The following is a 20,798-nucleotide window of genomic DNA, read 5'->3' as shown; positions in this document are numbered from 1 at the left end:
ATGCTAGATAGTGATTCCTTTCCAGTTGTATAGAGAACAGAATCTAGGTATTATAAATAGTGCACCTATTTCATAATTTGAAGAATTCAAGCTTTTTCACTCCGTGAAGGGTGCAACAAAAGTAATACTTTTCAATTTGGTAGAAGATAAACCTCAGTATTTCTGGTATATACAGGACTACTTTTTAGAAGTAAAACACAATTACTGTGATTTTTTTTTAAAAAGCAAAATTAATAGTTAAAATAGAGATACGGTAAAAATATAGAACATAAATTAAGATCATCATTACTTGCTTCAGGCTGCATAATCCTCCAGTTTAGACATCACAGTAAGCCAGTCCCCTGTGGAGGTCCACAGAAGTGGGTCCGTTCTACCTTGACTGAGGTCAGAGAGCTAAACCTTCTCTTGCTCTTTCAAAGTTATTGACATGAAGTCTGACTTAAGGAGCGGCTACAAACAAGATATCCTGACCTAGGGTGTGGTTACCTGGTGTTTTGGATATTAAGATGGCTCATAGGGGTGGATTCACTCCACACTGACCAAAGGTCAGATAATTCAAGCCTATTCCTCCTCCTTCATTTTCAAAGCAGGAGGTTTGACCCAGGGAGTGGTTGCCTGCAGGATACTGGATCTAAGGTGTTGTCACTGCACATCCTGCCTAAAACATCAGAATGCTCAACTCAGAACATCGCAGTTTGATGTCTCAGATATTGAAGCAAGTGACTGTTCTGTTTGTTCTTTGAGTCATTAAAGCAGTCTTTTGCCTTCTTCCCCCTTTTTGGATTGAGGTATAAGCATATGGAAAATAAACATGGGCATATTCAGTTTTCACTGGGTTGCCCTCCAGGTACTATCCTATGTATCTGTATTTCTTTTCTATCTCTTCCTTAACATTTCTAATCCACATGCCCCTACCCTGAAACAGATAAGCCCGTCAAGACGACCCCGACAGATGTCATCCCAACGTGCAGCTCCAGCAGATGTCACCTCAGCACTAGACTTTGCATGTCGAGGCTATGCTGGGTTTGACTGTCTCAATTAATTATCACAAAAGCTATCTTGAATGGCAGAAATTATTAATCTTGTTTTATGAATGTAAACACTGGCTTTCAGAGCCAACGCCTAATACTGGCTTTCCCAGTAGTGCCAGCGAGTGTCTATCTCAGGTGGTGGCAGAATGACGACAGTTCACAGAAAGCTCCACTGGCTCTGTTTTTAGCAGCCTCACTAAGCCAGGCTTCAGGTCAGAAGAGTGAGTGTCACACTACTCTACAGACCGGTAAGAAGGAACGGATAGAGCAGGTCACCAACATAGGTGTACACAAATGCACACTGGACAAAAGGGCACACTGCAAAGTGAACTGCAGGCTTTCACATCGTTTACAGAGCTAGGCACGTGAATTTTCATATTATCATTCTTAATGTTGTAAGGAGGTAACAGATAGCGGGAGAATGTCCTAGTTATAATAGAGCTTTGAGGGCTTGTGAACAGGCGAGGAGATAAACAATATCAGAGGTGGTGTTGACAGCTAAGTGATTCCTTTCCATCTTTAAATATACATTTATAACCAGTAACAAAATAGCTGCACCCATGACGGTGTGAACACACAGTAAGTATATATTACTTTAGGGCTCCTAAAATACCTTTACATATATTTTTCTCAAAACTTAGAATGATTCCCCCTGCTCCACACCTTTCAAAGCTAAATGAACTAAAATCCAGGTTAATTGGTTTTATTTATGAATTTTAAGGTCACTCACTCAGACTAAAAACATTGACCAGATACCCCCAATGACTAAGTTTACTTGAATGTTCTCCAGTTTCTCTAGGTGCACTTTCTTAAAGAAACAAATACAGTGGCCTGGAAACTTAGGAAGTGGGGGCCAAGGCTGAAGATAAAGTGAGGACTTTGCAAAATAAAAAGGCATAAGCTTTGTTTAAAAGTATCTGAGAATTTTCATATAGCAATGGCAGGGTATTAAGGCAGGATTTAGTACTTCTAAGGATATGTAGTGGAGAATCTGTGCCCAGCTCTGATATCTATAAAGTCAGCAGGGGCCTTCCAAGTTGGTAACTTAGTGGAGAGGCTTCGTATACATAGCCCACTTTCTTACTAGTTGCAGAGTCTAGAAAGGCTTGCACCCAGTCACTAGCTTGATTTTTTTTTTTTACCAGTAAAGGCTACTTGTGGACTTCAATCACCATTCCAAAATAGCAGAAAGTCCAGTGAGTGAAAGAGACTATTCCAGCCAGAACATTCATTGCTACCAGTAACAAATGTTATATGATAGAGTCCTCTGTGTCTTGTAAGTCAAACTCTCAATAGTGATTCATGAAATGCATCACTTGACAAGTATGCTACACGGAATTCTTGTTACCCTCCCCCTTTCCACCATATCCTGGCTCTTAAAGGACCCTAGAGAAATGCCGAGAAGCTAAAATGAGACCGGATGGGCCCCGTGACTCCACCTTCCTAGTACAGATATATTCCTGAGGATTTAACTTCAGGCATGAGTCAGGATCCCATTGCTAGCTGAGCTGCCAAGATTCAGATTCACGGCTTTCCAATCAGCTTGATTTTATATAGCCTTCCAACAAAGAAAATGGGACAAAATGCTCCATGGTTTTGAAAGATCCTCAACTTCATGTTAAAAAAACAAATCAGTCTGTAAAGTTCTTCTATTTCAATTACAATACCCTCTCTCATACCGATTTTTTTTCACGTATACAAGCTTCAATGCCTCCTCCACAAAATCAGTCAAACTGGCCTTTCTCAACACTAAGTTGATAATTGCATAAGGTAGAAGACTAAGTCTTGAAGAGCAGGTGTTATGCTGAAAGAGCAAATTAAATTCTTCTTGATTTTAAAACAAACTGTGAGCCTCTTGACACTCAGCAGGTGTTCTGTAAAGATTGTGCAATGAACAGAAGCGATGTCTAGTTTCTCCTAGGGTCATTTTAAAATTAGATTATAAGAGCTCTCAATGCGGTATTCCAACCATCAGCAAAGACCAATTTAAGCTACTGGGTCTACAATTATATTTTGCGACTTTTCATAAGGCTCACTCAACAAACTAAACTATTTCCCTAAAATGGTAACCAGTTGAGACAAAATACAATCAAATCTTGCTTGTGTTGCAGATCTGTGATTCTTACTCGTTGATTCCAGTTAGTCTGTTGGTAAAATCTTAGCAAAGCCAGACTTTATAGAATTAGAAGAGGCCCCAGAGCAGCTAGAGCTGAATAATAAAATCCCTCATCCTGTTTTTTGAGTCCCAAGCCGTACTTCTGGTCTGTTTTGAATTCTCTTTCTGCTGTGGTGTTTGGTAAAAGTAGATGAAAATAAACATAAAAAGACCCAGAATCAGAGAACAGTCAATTTAATATTTCTCAAGATTTTTAAACTTGTTTTTCTATATATTCACCATAATCCATAGTCAACATTCTCCTCATTATCTGAGAACTTTCAGGATCAAATGTTGGTTGTGTGGATTTTATGAATGATTAAGTTTGAGCACAACCATATGGGAAGGCTCTGTGTCTTTTTAAAATACAGAGAGCAATCTGGAGCATGGTATTCTCACTTGCAATTGAAGCACTGAGCTTATAGGGTCCGGAGTGCAAAACTATCTTGGGCTACACAGTAAAAACTTCTTTTTTTTACTTATTTTTTTTTAATAATTTATTTAGATTCATTTTATGTGCATCAGCGTGAAGGTGTCAGATCCCCTGGAACTGGAGTGTCAGACAGTTGTGAGCTGCCATGTGGGTACTGAGAATTGAACCCAGGTCCTCCGAAAGAGCAGTCAGTGCTCTTAACCACTGAGCCATCTCTCCAGCCCAACTTCTTTTTTTTTTAAAGAAAAGCACAGGCCAAGCGGTGATGGCGCACGCCTTTAATCCCAGCACTTGGAAGGCCGAGGCAGGTGGATCTCTGTGAGTTCTAGGCCAGCCTGGTCTACAAGAGCTAGTTCCAGGACAGGCACCAAAAAAACTACAGAGAAACCTTGTTTCAAAAATCCAAAATAAATAAATAAATAAAAATAGCACAGTGCCTTAAAAAGTAGTTGGTGATTTAACTATTAGCCCACTCTCAAAAATAGCATGACTTCTGGGGAGCTGTCCCTTCACACACACACACACATACACACACACACACACACACACACACACTCACTCACTCACACACACATATTTTCTCAAGACTAAATACATTTTGAGACTGTTTAGAAAAATTTATTTTAACAACAGATTAATATTCTATTCTAAAACCCTATCTGGCGCAAAAACTGAATTTGTGTTGTGGCAGCTGGTAGTGAACTATACTTAGGGGAAAGGGAAGAGCATCAAATTTAAGGTATCCCTTGCAAACTCTCCCATCATTAGCCCCTTTATACAACACTCTTTCAACAAGACTTGAATTTGACACAACTGTGTTTCTGAAAATATGGACACTGTATATTCTCCCCATCCTTGTATCAAAGGATTCCTCCCAACATCCTTTTTGTTAACGTTCTTTATTTACAGTGGCTGGACAGAAATTCTACTCTCACTCCCTCCTCCCAGTGATCTCTCCCTCTTTTATTCTAATTTCAGCAGAGTAGACTTCTTGGTAATTTATACCATGTTATTACTTATAAGCACATCAATTTTTCCTTTGACTTTCCAAAGAAGGTGTGTAGTTGTTTTGGGACCTACCAAAGCAACAATAAAATGAACCCTGTCACTGTATTTCAATACAAGCACAGTCTACTATTTTCCACCTTCTTAATAATAAAAATATTCACATTCCTTTCTACTCTGGTGTGTGCCATCTTTAGCAGACTGAATCCTCTAATGATAAAATACAATAAATAAACAACTTTTACGTCTATCTTAAAATCTTCCCTGAGTCCTGTCCTTACATAATCCACATTTCTGTGAATTTATCAGTTCCTCTTCCCTCCATGTCTAATCTTGTTTCAGATCCATGTATTCTTTCCCACATTATTTCTCATGTAGTCATCTTTTCTGTTCTTCAAATCATTTAGTATATTATTTTTGAATGCCTGTGGTAAATTTCAAACTGATCCAATAATTCTATAAAGAAGATAATAGCTTAGAAACTTCTACTGGATTTAATAATTAACAGATCACTTATGACAAACACATCTCAGTAAACACAGAGGGAAAGGTATGTAAGCCAACAAAAATGGATGGGAATGCTGTAAAAATCAAGAGCATAAGAAAAGCCTTGACGATTAAGAGGTTGAAAAGAAGTGTGGAAGACAGAACAGGACCAAGAGACGTTGTCTTGATTACACAAACCGTGAGTCTCTTTGCATGCAGGAGGCAGGCTACCAGTGGCAATGAAGGAGCAACTGAGAGAGAGAGAGAAGAGACTGACCACCAAGGAACCAAAGGCTTAGTGGATATGAGGGAAAAAGATGGACTCAAGAGTAGTGAAGTCAGAAGTGTGATCCTCGGAGGATGGAGATGATGTGAGTAGAGGTCAAGATGAATTTGGGATGGAGGAGTAAGCTGACAGTGATCAGTCCAGATTTCCTCCACATTGTTTAAGGTATGGTGGCCTGAGATATGCAAAAGAACCAAGGAACATGGCCAGAGTGCTACTGTCAGGATATGGAGTATAGAGAAATGCTTTGGTTGGGACTGTCTGCGTGGGAACAGAGAAGGAAAAGATGAGGATGCAGATATGAGTACTTCTCTCTAACAAAACCATATGACTTGGACACTATAGAAAATTAAATACAAAAAGTAGATGAATATACAAGTTAGGGTGTAAGGAGAATTTCAATATATTTGAAAGTAATAAGACAAATGAGATGATGTTTCCAGAAAGGGGGTATCAGTTCAATTTTGTCAGGTTGATTTTGAGGTAATAGTAACACATAACAGAAAATGAGGACAGTTCCCTGCTTAACCATTTAGCTTGTGTTTACTACCAGCCTGGAAACATGACCCCCCACTCTTACGGAATACTATAATACAAGGCAAAACAAGTAACAAGACTCCATGTTCAATCAAGTGAGAATTTACAGGCAGGGGAAAAGCCTACTTCTTAGAGAATCTGGAAGAAAAAATTATAATAAAATTTATATCCCTCTTGAATAACCAAAATTCGTATAAACAAATAAAGCATAAAAATGTTAGACAAATAAATTATAAAGCTGAAAAAGCCATCTTAAAAGCCTTGACAAACTGGAGGAATAGGGAAGACAAAAGCAATCAATGTTAAATCTAATTTTGGATAAAAAAAATCTTATTCTTCTTCTACATCAGCTTGGCAAGTTCTTGTTTGGTCTTAGATTGTGGACAAATGTTACCTTCTTAATTCAAAGACCAATGAGCACAAAACCATAAATGAAACACATCTACTCTCCAGCATGAACTGAGGAAAGAATCCAAAATCGTGGGAGACCCAGACAGATGCGTGAGAGCACAGCTAGAAATAGGCCGCAAAGCTAGGGCAAAAGCCCATGAATACACCCAAGCATAAAGCAGAACACAAGGTGTCCTTATTGGAAACTTACTAAGTCAGAGCTTTAATATGGAAAGCCCAAACTCAAGGCATAAGAGAACAACTTGTCCAAAAACATTCTCTGCATGGGATAATGGAAGTTTCTAGAAACCAACTTGAAATGTTTTTATAAATCAATCTTTACAGAAGGTTTATTGGTTTAAAGTAACCCCATTTGTGTTTCTATGGCAATCCAAGGGCAGTCAGATTCCAGTGGCTTTTAAAGAAGGTATTGCTGAAAGAAAATCTTAGCTATATTATTCTTCTAATTTTCAAGACATAATCACCCCCTTTAGCTGTTGTTGTTTATTCTAATCCATTGGATTTGTCTAACTTCATAAAAATACAGCAAGACTAGATGACAGTAGATTTCTCCAAGTCTGTTTCTAATTATTGCCTTTATGGTGGAGGCATTCAGGTGTTTACAATGTGTACAGTAATTTTGGTGCTTTTTAAAAGTTGTTTTTATTTAGCTATATATTTTTCTTCACTCCTCTACCTTCCTCTCCCCTTCCCATGATCCCCACACTCCCAATTTACTCAGGAGATCTTGTCTTTTTCTACTTCCCTTGTAGAACAGATCCATGCATATCTCTCTGAGGATCCTCTTTGTTGTCTAGGTTTTCTGGAATTGTGAATTGTAGGATGGTTTTTCTTTGCCTTATATCTAAAAGCCACTTATGAATGAGTATATATTATATTTGTCTCTCTGGGTCTAGGTTACCTCTCTCAATATGATGTTTTCTAGATCCATCCATTTGCCCACAAATTTCAAGATTTTATTATTTTTTCTGCTATGTAGTACTCCATTGTGTAAATGTATCACATCTTTAATTTTTTTATCCATTCTTCAGTTGAGGGGCATTTAGGTTGTTTCCTGGTTCTGGCTATGAGAAATAATGCTGTTATGAACATAGTTGAGTACATGTCCTTGTGGTATGATTATGATTGAGCATCCTTTGGGTATATACCCAAAAGTGGTGTTGCTGGGTCTTGAGGCAACCCAATTGAAAATTGAAATAGAAAGTTCAAGTTTTCTAATATTCTGAGAAATCGTCTTACTGATATACAAAAGGCCTGTACCAATTTGCACTCTATCAGCAGTGCAGGAGCGTTCCCTTTACCCCACAGTCTCTCCAGCATAAGTTGTCATCAGTGTTTTTGATCTTGATCATTCTGACAGGTGTAAGACAGACTCTCAGAGTTGTTTTGATTTGCATTTCTCTGATGGCTAAAGATGTTGAACATTTTTTAAGTGTCCTTTAGCCATTTTAGATTCATCTGTTGACAGCTCTCTGTTTAGATCTGTACTCCATTTTTTTTATTGGATTATTTGTTCTTCTGATGACCAGTTTCTTGAGTTCTTTGTATATCTTGGGGATCAGCCCTCTGTCCAAGCACGAGGCATTTTTCTCAAGCACAACAAAAGCTTAGTTCGAATGTCAGCTCATTACCAACTGTGCCGACTTGGGAGCACAAGTACTTGTGGAGTCTGCTTTTCCAGGCATCTTTGCTCCCAAGTCGGCACAGTTAGTAATGAGCTGACATTCTAAGCTTTTGTTGTGCTTGGGATAAAACCGGACTTGCTGAACATAGTGGACAATGAGGACTACTGAGAACTCAAGAACAATGGCAATGGGTTTTTGATCCTACTGCACATACTGGCTTTGTGGGAGCCTAGGCAGTTTGGATGCTCACCTTACTAGACCTGGATGGAGGTGGGTGGTCCTTGGACTTCCCACTGGGCAGGGAACCCTGATAGCTCTATGGGCTGACAAGGGAGGGGGACTTGATTGGGGGAGGGGGAGGGAAATGGGAGGAGGTGGCGGGGAAGAGACAGAAATCTTTAATAAATAAATAAACGGAAAAAAAAGTACTCCTTTTCAGCCATGACTCTTGAATTCTTCCCCAAGTCATACCTTTACAGGTCCCTATTTTTCCAACTCCGATTTGAAAAGATGTAATCATTTGACATGATACTTACAGAGTCTTTTGAAAACTTTACTCAAAGCAGAGTTTTAATACTGCAATTCGATATCCATGACTCTATTGATTTAATGACATGGGCAGGGCCAGAATTGGTGAGCCAGGGGTAAGGGTGAGATGTATTTACGATCTGAGTCAGACAAGCCTTAGAGTCTATGGCGTAGCTCTCAGGCATCTGCTCCGACATTCTCTAAAACGCTCTGTCCATCTGTGCTGCCAGCTGTGGCAACCTCTGCCCATCAGAACCAAGAGTAGATAAATTCTTCATGGAAAAGTCAGCTTTACTCAAGCATAAGTAAGGGAAGTCACAAGGCACTGGAAGGCACGGCTGCACATGCTCCAAGAATTTGCCTGGCTGCTACTGATCTTGGTGGAAAACATCACCTCAAGGATTCATCAAGCGAGGTGAGCAACCATTAAAACCAAACTGGGTTTTGCTATAAGACTATCAAATTCCCTTCCTCTTTCTCGTCTTCTCTCCCTCACTCCTCTCTTTTTTATTTTTGATTTGGTTTGGTTTTTTGATGGGAGGGGAAGCAACTTCAACCCGCACATTATTTTCTCAGTGTTGGCACACTGAACTACTCCACTAAGAGCTGGAATTATTGTAAAATAAATATGCACTTTCAAGAGGATTTTCCAAGCAAAATAAGTCATGGGCTTAGTGGTGGGTGAAATAAGGAATATTTCAGATTTTTTGAAACATTTAAAAATTATTTTTTAAAAAAAGAGTTTTGGAAATAATCATTCACACACTTTTTCCCAAGTACTCTATTCCTTGAGGACCATCGGCACAGGAAGGAAAATTGGATCTCATTTCTTTTCAGCTTAGATTTCCTAATCAGAGTAATTTTAAAGGTACTTTTGAGAACTCGCAAAGACTTTAAAAGGCTTTTCATTTCAGCTCAGTTTAAACAAGAGTAAAAAATGATCTCACAACCCCAAATCTCAGCTATTCTTAATGCAAGGGAAGTGCATGTTCAGTGTAATGGGTCAACACTACTCCAGGAGAGCTACGATGAAAAAGGACACAGCACAAAATGCAAAGAGGATTTCCAGCAAGCAGAGTTCTCACAGCCTGCTTAAGGGAATGTAGGCAAAGTTAGAAAGACAGTTAAATATGCATCCTGCATGCACTCCTGCAATGCAGCAGCTCCAACTGGAGGAACTTTTGGCCTAAGAAATTAGATCATACATTCAAAGTCTTGTATGAGGATGTTTATAGAAGCTATAGACTTAAAAACAATCACCAACACAGTTTATTTTTTATTTTTATTTTATGTGCATTGGCATTTTGTTTGTATGTACATAGTAGCATCATGTGTGTGCAATGCCCTCAGAGGACAAAAAAAGGTGCCATATCCTCTAGAACTGGAGGAAAGATGGTTATGAACTGCCACGTGGGTGCTGGGAGTTGAAACCTAGTCCTCTGAGAGAGCAACTAGTGCTCTTAACCACTGAGCCATCTTTCCAGCCTCATTGATACAATTCTTGTGCCTACCAGCAGAATATATAACAAACTAGAATAGGCACATACTGGAATGCTACTCGGGAATAAAATAAGTAATAGCCGTTCAACACCTGCAATGTTAGAAATGAAATTTAAAAGAATGCTGAAGGAATACAGACCGACCAACCCTCTCATGCAATGTGATCCCATTCATACAGATTTTGTGAAGAGGTAAACTAATCTATAATGATAAAAATCCAATTAGGGGATGTTGAGAGGGAGCTTTCTGGAATTCTTTTTTGTTGTTGTTTTATTTGTTTTTTTGAAAATTTCATACAATATGCTTCAATCATACTCCTCCCCTCCAAATCCTCCCAGATCAATCCTCACTTCCTACCCTCAGGCTGATAATGTTACATGACTAATCACAAGCTAATAAACAAAACATCCCAGTGCAAAGAAAAGGTTTCTTCTTTTGAATGTTGGCCAGTGAGCTCCCACAGACACCCAGACATCATCGGCCCTTGCCACTGGTCGTTGTTACACTTCAGAACGTGGCAGTAAGACCCTACTGCTGGAGTTGTAGAACATGGAGACATCAAGCTAATCCTGATCTAAAAGATTCATCCCTACTGGCTGGCTTCATAGTGCTTGAAAGTGCTGTGCATTCTACCAGAGGAAAAAACCATCATCTTACCTGGCTGTGATCCTTGAGAACTACAACAGTGACTGGCCTTGCAAGACATGCTCACCAGTACAATTGTGGAATGAACATCATGGCGGTAACCAACCACTTTCTGGTGGATTTAAAGCTCACACCATAGGATGAAACCCATACCTGGTACCATTACTAGGTCAAGAACCTTGGGATAGATAGGTCATAGGCCTTTATCAAGAACCTACTACTAGTATAATGATGAATGGACATAATATTAATCAGATTCCTAATGATTTGTCCTTATATTCATAAATGAGTGCATCTTTCAACCCTCATCAAAGAAACATCTATTTGCAGTAGGTGAGACCCACAACTGCACAATGTGTGCAGAACAAAATACTATGTTTTGTTTCTTAATGCTATCAAATATAAAATATTAATTTTTTTTTTTTTGGTTTTTCGAGACAGGGTTTCTCTGTGGTTTTGGAGCCTGTCCTGGAACTAGCTCTTGTAGACCAGGCTGGTCTCGAACTCACAGAGATCCGCCTGCCTCTGCCTCCCGAGTGCTGGGATTAAAGGTGTGCGCCACCACCGCCCAGCAAAATATTAAAATTTATAGCTCAAACTGTACCAGTTTTACAGATTTTACTGTGTTTAAATTGTATGTCGCAGTTTTTCTTTTAAAGTAGGAATGCAACTTTTCTCAAATTTGAAATAATTTCTAGTGTATTTAAAACAAGAACTACAGAAACCCCTTTTTTAAAGGTCTTGAAACTTGAAATGTTTTCAAACTTATAGGGTTATAACTTTTGAATTTTGATACTTACATAGTAAATAATTATGAGAAGCAAATACTCTACTTAAACCATTTAGGGTCATGGTTCAGTGCTTAACACATCGCTCATTTCAGACAGGGCCAAAGATTGTGTGGGGCTTAAGGACAAATGAGTTACAGTTACCTAAAAACATAGCTGACTGTTTTAATTGTGCTGACAAAAAACACCTCTCTGTGTCACCGCTCGGTGTCACTCCTCGTCATTCTTCCTGTGTGTGCACATTTTCTAAGCCAGTTTTCATTAATATCAGAATCATGTAGAATTCTTGTTGAAACGGATGGTTGAGACCCACACTTAATTTCTGACCCAGTGAAGCTTGGCGGTGGGCAGTCTTAAGTTTGCATGTTACATGTTCCCCAATGATGGCAATAATGTAGTTTGATCACACTTCAAAAACTTCTCCTTCAAACACTCTTGAATTCTCAGAATAAAGAACAATACTTAGGAGGAGGAGGCAGGAAGATCAGTGAGTTCAAGGTCATCTGAGTTACAGAGTAGGAGCCCATCTCAAAGTGTTGATTTTTTTTTTTTTAGTACTAGCATTCACTAACAACTGCAATTATCATTAAAAAGCAAGTACTTTTACAGGGTGGTGGTAGTGCGTGCCTTTAATCCCAGAACTCCGGAGGCAGAGGCAGAGGATCTCTGTGAGTTTGAGGCCAGCCTGGTCTACAAGAGCTAGTTCCAGGACAGCTAGGGCTGTTACGCAGAGAAACCCCGTCTCGAAAAACAAAACAGTAAGTACTTTCAAGAATCAATCACCAAGCAAAGTAAGTCACTGGCTTAGTAGTAAGTAAAATAAGGAATATTTCTGATTATTTGAAAGGATACAGACACACATGTATATATACTATATACTATACACACATGTATGTATACATGTATACATGTGTGTATAGTATATATACATGATACCCATATATCACTACACATGCATAAAAAGACATATATGTGTCACACATATTATATATAGTATATACACATATATATCACTACACATGCATAAAGAGACATATATATGCATCTGTGTGTGAATGTATATATATGTATGTAAATATATATATATATCATCTGCGCTCTCTGCATGATACTGCCCATTCTGTATGATATTGCCCATTTGGTATATGCTCCTACCCCTTGTGTTTGCTCCTTTGCTGATAAACATACATACATATGTTTTCTACTCAGATCCTAACTTTGTCAATGGCAGGGTCCCTGTACTAGGTGTCTATGTACTCTTCATAACTAGAACAATATAGCTAATAGGTGATAAGTAAATGCTAAGGGTCCAAAAGTTTGTACATTTTTCTGAGCATGTGTCAAAGCTTTCAAAAGTAATGAAAAATAATTTCCATTATGGGGAATTACCTGTCATTGGGACAGTGACTTGGTAATGTCCAGTCGTGGTGTGGATTGATGAGGAAACCCCAGGACAGGAAGACTGAACTTGGTGTCAAAGTACCAACCACAAGCTGGAGAGGTTTTCGAGAGCGAGATTTCCCTGTGGAGGCAGCACAAGGTTAATTCCAGACACTGTATCTTTTTTTTAAGCTTAATTTTTTATTGATTTTTTTGGAGGGGGAATTCACATCATGCACCCCAATCTCAGTTCCTCCATATCTGCTCCTCACCCCCATAGCATCCCCCAAAAAGAAAAATAAAAAAATACTTATTTAAAACAAAACTAACAATCCAATTCACTCCTCCATCTTTCCTGCCCCCCCCCCACCTCTTCATTCACCTTGGTGTCCCTGGGAGCTATGGTGAGGACACAGTACCTTTTGATCACTGTTTGAGTAAAATGCATGCACAAAGAAGACTTGGTTGGATGATATTCCTTTCCTTTTTAGTTTAGCTTTTATCATGTCAAGATATTTTTGAGTCATTTCTGGACTTTATGAGAGTGTTTTTAAAAATAATATAATTTTTATCAATTCTTTGAGAAGTTCATGGCTTTTCATATAGTCTACAAACAGATTTTTGACCATGAGTTTAAACATGAATCAAAGGAAATGCTTCATTGTTCTTGGGTGTGTATGTGTATATATGCATATATGTGTGTAAGTACATGTTTTCATGTATATGCGTATATATAAGCCATGTGCAATCATATCTAGCTTTAGTTTTCCTGTGAGTCCATCATTATGGAGGTATTGGCTCCCATACACACACTTACATCTCTGTGTATATACACATTCGGTTTGTTTCATTTCTTCCATAGATAAATAAAAAATGTGCCGTTTAGTCCAGTGGGTCTCAACCTGGTGGGTCGTGAGCCTTTTGGGGGTCACATGTCAGGTATCCTGCCTCTCAGATATTTACATTGCAAATCATAACAGCAAAATTGCAGCTATAAAGTACCAAAAGAATAAGTTTCTGGTTGGGGTCATCACGTCATGTGGAACTATATTAAAGGATTGCAACATTAGCAAGGTTGAGAACTATTATTTTAGACTGAATTAATATCCTCCAAAAAGAATGTAACATTCTTATGGAAGTTGTAGGCCATATTTTTAAAATCTAATCTTAAAGTGTAACCCCCTTGCTATAACATGATAATAAGCATATGCTTACAGTAAGCCCACAGATGGAAGGCTGCACACGTTATATAACACTGCAAGGTGGGAGTCACACAGGAAGTGCAGCTGTTCTGATGAGACTCATTAGATGTGAAAAATACCACAGGTTATGCTGATGAATGAATACAGAGTCTTTTTAAACTCACGGGGGTGAGGGTGTGGGTGTAGGCACTTCAATTTCAAAAATTATTTGAAACTATAGAAATGAGAAGTCAGGAAAAAGAAGGAGTTTGAATACAGGTTCAATCAGGGAAATAAAATCCAGATTTGAAAAATAAGTCTAGTAAAACTGCACCGTCACCCTCTTTACCCCATGAGACTGGGCATATTGTGTTGATTGTAGGAAGAACTTCTGTTTTCTCAGTCTAATGGGCTTGGAACAACATGTCACAGTGCCTGGGACCTTTATTGAAGTGTATAAGACAGGATCCCATAAGCAAGCGCAATGGTGATTATTTGAATCAAACGCTCTTGAAAACTGCCATATCTGTTTCTTTAAGTTCTGTCAATTATGACTCCAGGAAGAAAGTCTCTGGATCCAGAATGCACACAATGTAGTGAAATAAAAACATCTAAATCTAATACAGTTGACTTATTTATGGGGTGCTGTAGCTTTCGAAATTTGCATACACTGTAATATTCAAAGCAGAGTAAATCTGTATCCTTAAACAACTGTCATTTCCTTATGATAAAGTATCAACACCTTCAACTTTTAAAAAATAAACAGAAATTTTTATTACATATGGCTGTATGACTTGAATGAGTGTCCCCATGCCGAAAGCTTGGTTTTTATATCATGCTGCTCCTGGGAGTTACTACAAGAAGCAAGCCATAATGGGACAGGGTTAGATCTTTGGGGTCTGCCCTAAAAGGACTGTAGAATCCTAGTCTCTTTCCCTTTTTCGTTTTTGTGTGTGTGTGTTTCATTCTGAACATAAGGTGAGCATTAATGTCCTAAAGAATGGGATCCAGTGATTATGGAATCAAACTTCTACACTTGATCTCAGCCAAAAGACTGAGAAGTGATGGAATGAAACTTCTAAAACTAAGGTTATCTTGGGTATTTGACACAGTAACAGAATACTAGAAACCTAATTAGAGAATTTGACCTCTTAAGGCTGTCTAAAGTCATTTATGGATATCATAACAGCTGATGGCTGACAACACTCATGTGCTCTCTCCTCTATAAACTTTTCAGAGGCATCTGTCATCGTGCCTGGCAGGTGATTTGAGTGGTCTACAGTTGACCTCCAAGGAGAAGAAATGAGAATCTTGACTGAAGGTAGGGAGCACACACAGCTTAGAAACAAATGTTGAGGTGATTATATTATTCTTCTCTTTCTGAGTTGACTTGTCGTGAATGTAATGCAACAGCATATTTTATAGATAAACAATGAAGATAAGAAAAGTCTCAAGGGTGTCCAAAGTCACATAGAATGCAAGGTAAAAACTCATTTTGGGATATTGGTTTCCTTGATTATTTTCTAATTTCCTTTATAATGAATCCTTGGCTCTGCTCACAATATTTGAAGATATAAAATGCAGTTTAGATAAGAAAAAATGTATATTTCATTCCCCAAGGGATCCTAAACTTGCATGATCAAATGATTATGTCACTAACTTGGTGGTTTTAATATGAAAAAGATTAGCTAATTATCATCTACGTTGCGAATGTAGAACAAATGGAAATGATTCATCAGTCACTGCTTCTCTCCCAGATGCAGAATACCAAAACAAAAATGACATCCACTGCCTGAGAGCAAAGGTGGACTGTCACATGCTGAACAGGGTGACACAGCTTCCTGAGCTAGAAATAAGGAAGTGAGAAATAATTTCCAGGACTAGTGTCAGAAAACTTGAAATGAAATGAAGGTAGAAATTAATACTTGAACTACAAGAACCTCAGTGGTCTAATTTTCTTTATAATTTTTATTTATATGATCAGGGTTTCATGAACAATCAGTTCAGTGATTAGCCAAACAAAACCACGTTCTAAGATGTAACAGTCACATTTGACCTTATTATTAGAAATTTTAAAACACTGTTTTGAGCTACTAAGTCTTCCCCTTTGCTTCAAGATTCTTGATCATTTAATGCTACTTGTAAAAGAAATAACGGAAGTCAAAGAAAAGGAGAGAAGGGTGATGGAAACTGAATTATGGTGACCAGCTCTGTGTTGCTACATTGGGAACAAATTCAGAGTAGTCAAGGCCCCTATGCTCTGTGTAGTAGAAGTGTCAAGTGCTGTTCCTCCTATCTGATCCCTCCAGATAAGCAGAACAAACACACACAGAGATGCTTCTCTGCATAACAGTGAGGGTTACTCAAAAGGCAAAAGTGGTTAGGGAATGACTGAGTGGAGAAAAGTTCACACTAGAGAAAGAAAGCAAAGCGAAACTCTGTGGTCGATACTGTCCACAGGAAGAAAGAGGCTCTGTTGGAGGACAAAATGTTGTCCTAAAATTAGACATGGCAAGCTTTAATCTTTTGTCTTTAGTTTTATTCCTGTGCTGTGGTTAGATACCTGAGCAAGAGCCATTTAAAGGAGGAAGGGTTCAATTTGGCTCACAATTTAAGTGTAATTCATTCATAGCAGAGAAGACAAGACAGCAGGAGCTTGAACTAGCTGGTGGGATACACCCACAGCCAAGAAGCAGAAACCAAAGGATTCATGCACTCAGCTAGTCTCTTCCTTTAATGTGGTCCAGGACCGGAGCTCAGGGAATCATACTGCCCACTGTTAGGCAGTTCCATCTCAATCAACCTAATTGACATAACCCCTCACAGGCACACCCAGACACCAAATAATCACTAAAGGTGTGTCAGGATGTTTTCAAGGTGATTTCAGCTCCGGTCAAGTTGGTAACACTATTACAGTCATGTTGAAGTTTTACATATGTATTTTATCCATTTTCTGTCTCCAGCCTTCCTGGTCTGAGAGTAGCCCAGAAGGGAAAGACACAGAGTAAATAAAACCAAACCTCCGATCTCTACGGTATATCCACAAACGAGATATCCTTTTCAAACAAATGCTTTCCTTAAGCTAAGGTTAGACATAAAGCTTTGCCTTTAAAATCTGAAAGGCCAATAGTGGGCAAGAGGCCACCCTTTATAGAATAGAACTAGACAAAATGACACTTACCCCTCACAATAACCAAGGTGAAGAGAGCGTGTTAATTGTCTCAACCCCAGGGTAGGCAGTGACAAGAAACAGCAATGCCTACTTATGCTGAGAGTAGTGTCTAGGACCAGGCAATGCTGCTCGTCCCACAGGGTAAGTTGCAGACTCTGGACTGATACCATCTATACCCACATTGCTAAGCCATTCCCAAAGCATTTCCTCTCGAGCATGCAGCGGAAGGTGAAATTACATGGTGCATAGGTAAGTACAAGAAAATCTAGAGCAAGGACTGTACCTGAACATGACTTCTTCTGACTGGGAGGAGGAGCGGGTCGCACGACTATCAGATACTTGGGCTCTGCATCTGAAACAACAACATTATCTTTCAGCAAAACCCCTTTCCTTCATAACCAGCACAGCAGTTAGCACGCCCATGTCCTGAATGAACATTTGCTGGTGTTAAACTCTCTCTGACCCCAGTACCACTGAAAGAGAAGACCCAAGAACTGGAAAGTTAATACTTTCTAAAAAGCCCATTAAGTCTTAGAAATGAAAATTAGATCCATATTTTCAAACCCAAATGGCCTTGGGTGGGGATGAGGTCTTTAAGAACATGCTACACAGACTTTTCTTTTTTAAGTAAAATCGCCTTATTCTCATTAACTCACAAATGAAAACATCACACAGATCATTTAAGGAAACCACTCAAAATTCCTGCCCAGTTCCAAACCCTATACATCTCAATGAATGTCTCTGCCATCAGAACGTCCATTCTGATGCTATGCGGCTTTGCTTAAGGCTTTTCCTTTCACTGCCCAGAACATCCTTATGCATTTATCCAGCACTAAAGAAGAAAACAAAAACCCTGCAGGTTGAAACTAGAAAAAAAAAAAAAAAGCTTTTCGTCATCTTTCATGACTCGTGTGTCCTTTTGCCTGCATCCCTTCTTTCCACGCATCTACTGTTACCCACTTGAAAGCCTTTCTCAATTTTATATTATACCCACACGCTCATTTACACACCCACACACACAACTGCATGTATATTTGTGCCACATGCTTTTCTAGGGCCCTTGGAGGCCAAAAGAAGGCATCAGATTTCCTGGAACTGTAGTTATAAATGGTTGTGAGGTGCCACATGGGTGCTAAGAACCAAATCCTAGTCCTCTGCAAGAGCAGCAAATGCTCTCAACCTCTGAGTCATCATTCCAGCCAGATACAGTATACTTACTAATTATTTGAAATTTTCAAACATGCATACAGTTTATTTTAATAATATTTAGTCCCTACTTCTTCCCCTAACACCTTCTAGATTCAGCCCATGCCCATCCCCAATCTCATGTCTTTTAAATTCCACTGAATCCTATTTTGCAACTCTAGATGGATAAGAATGGGGTTATTCACCAGAGCTTACCCTTGAAATATCAGAGACAATCCTTAAAAATATTTATGTTAAACTCTATTAGATACTATACTTGCTCTTAGCTAAAAGGCTGAGAATCAACGTTAAAGCTAAGAGGTGTGAGATTACCCAATAAAGATTGAGATGTCAGGAGCCATGAAGGGTACAGCAGGTGACAACTCATGTTCAGATGTCAATCCACCAGAGGAGTGATTATCTGAATGTGACTCTCATGGCCTTTCAAAAAACTACTGTATCCAAGATGACTGATAAAAATATATAAATAAACAAACAGCACCTAGGATGTTGGGCCAAAATTATCTCAGGGCCTGTACCTTGAGGCCTGTAGGTCAGAGAAACGCCTGGCTTGAGTTTGAATGATAGTCTCAAAGCTACCTAGTGAGGATGAGACAGCAACATCTAGGTAGACGCCCCTCTAGCCAGAAGGAGGACTTGGTTGTCTCTCATTGGCTGGAGGTACCCCTGCATCTCATGATGTCACTTAACATATGATGTCACTTAACCTTTATAAGCTGACACTCTCAGTAATTAACTGAGTTCCTGCTTTGAATTGACTCCCTATCGCATCTGATTGTTTTGTGTCATGGGGCTGCAGAAGGGGCAGATAGCGCACTGACCTTTCCCTGGGGAATAAGGCTAAAGAAGCCTGGCACTAGAACCTGAAAAGCAGTGTTCTAACAGCAGTTTTACTAGGCTAACTGTTGATTAGTAATTACCACAGTATTGCTTCAGAAACATTAAGACCTGAGACTTTTTACTCATCAAATTTGACTTAGTTGCTGCAGTCAACCAGAATTCAGCACTACTTGCTCAGGTAGACCTGAGCTATGGAAGAAGCTGTAAGAGGCCTTCTTACCCAAGGTTTTAAGTAGCCAACCTCATTTACACGGCTAGCATCTCCCCATTTGTTATAATCTGCCATATGAGTTACTAAGGTAGGCAACCCCAGCAGTCCCCGGAACTCACCTCAGGGCTGTGTCTGCTGCATAGCTGCCTCCTGACCTGATGAACACACAACCATAAGACCTCATGATCACAGATAAGGTGTATTCAAGCCTTCCCAGAGCCCCATGGGCTTGAAAGTATATATTGCTTATTTGAAACTCCCTTACCAAGTGCTCAATCCAAATTCAATATCAAGACTACAATCACCATTTGGTGAGATTGTTAGGGTTGTAGAATAATTTAGGTGTCAATAAACTACCATGGAATACATGGTTTCTGTGTGCAAAACACTGTTAATAAATTTATAAACTATTGACACGGTGATTCTGCACACCCTCTGCAATCACCTTGTGTAATAGTGAGATCACTGAGACATGGTCAGTTTCACAGGGGTGCAACATTTACAGTTGTACCCAGATGGTTTAGGCCCTACCACCATCCAGAAATTCTTTTTATTTTTTTTTTAACTTCTTTTGTGTGTGTGTGTTTGGGTGGGTGCATAAGCATGTCTGTGAAGGTCAAAGGACACCTCGTGGAAGTCATTTTCTCTCCACCATCTGGGTCCCAAGGATCCAACTCAGGTCATAGGGCTTAGGGAAAATCACATTAACCTTCTAAGTCATTGTGCCAAACTCCTAAAAATTTTAATACTTTGATCTTTTAACTGAATTTTGTAATACTATGACTTGTGGGATGCTGGAGTATGCACGGGAGCAACGGAGCCAGAAATACTAACACTTGTCTATGGATTTCCACTTCCCTCTTTGCATAAAGCATCCCTAGTGCAGCAAACTCCAGGTTCCGTGAGACTCTGTCTCAGAGACTAAGGGGTAAAGTAGTAGAAGATACTGGTGGTAGAGTTCTGGCTTCCACAGGAACATGCGCAGGCCAGCATGTACCACACACACGCTAGATGAGGACAAGTAAATCTTGCCTCTGACTAAGAAGGAGGATATAAAGGGAGCTACTGGCAGCCCCAATGTGACACATTGTTCCCTCAAGCCAGAGCTTGTTTCACTGGCAAATAAGGTGGTGTTTAATGAAACCCAAACCAGCAAGGAACCTCTTTATGCCCATTTTTGCTGTGTTAGCAAACATGGAAGAAAAGGGAAAGACTGGACAATTCCACTCCCCTTCAGTTCTCCCTCATTCATAAGTTAAAATGAACACGCATGGAATATGCAGGCCTGTATCGAAGGTGCATAAAAGTTGAGACATTTTGTGCAGCCTTCCCACAGTTCTGCTTAGAAAATCCCATGCATGCAGGAACTACAAAACAC

The 20,798-nt window shown here is 39.3% G+C and overlaps 1 protein-coding gene across 1 annotated transcript in view; it reads right to left on the bottom strand.

The window, feature by feature from the left end:
• The window catches only part of Abi3bp (ABI family member 3 binding protein), a 219,320-nt gene that overhangs the window by 117,520 nt on the left and 81,002 nt on the right, over positions 1 to 20,798 (bottom strand). The window contains exons 3-4 of the mRNA XM_026788609.1: positions 17,447 to 17,515; positions 12,820 to 12,952 (exon numbers count right to left, since the gene is read on the bottom strand). Of these exons, the coding sequence (XP_026644410.1) occupies positions 12,820 to 12,952; positions 17,447 to 17,515 (202 nt within the window). The remainder of the gene's footprint in view (positions 1 to 12,819; positions 12,953 to 17,446; positions 17,516 to 20,798) is intronic.

Source organism: Microtus ochrogaster, chromosome 2 (genome assembly GCF_000317375.1).
Source record: "Microtus ochrogaster isolate Prairie Vole_2 chromosome 2, MicOch1.0, whole genome shotgun sequence".
NCBI lineage: Eukaryota > Metazoa > Chordata > Mammalia > Rodentia > Cricetidae > Microtus > Microtus ochrogaster.
The sequence above is the reverse complement of the archived record's forward strand: the minus strand, read 5'-3'. Positions and strand labels throughout refer to the sequence as shown.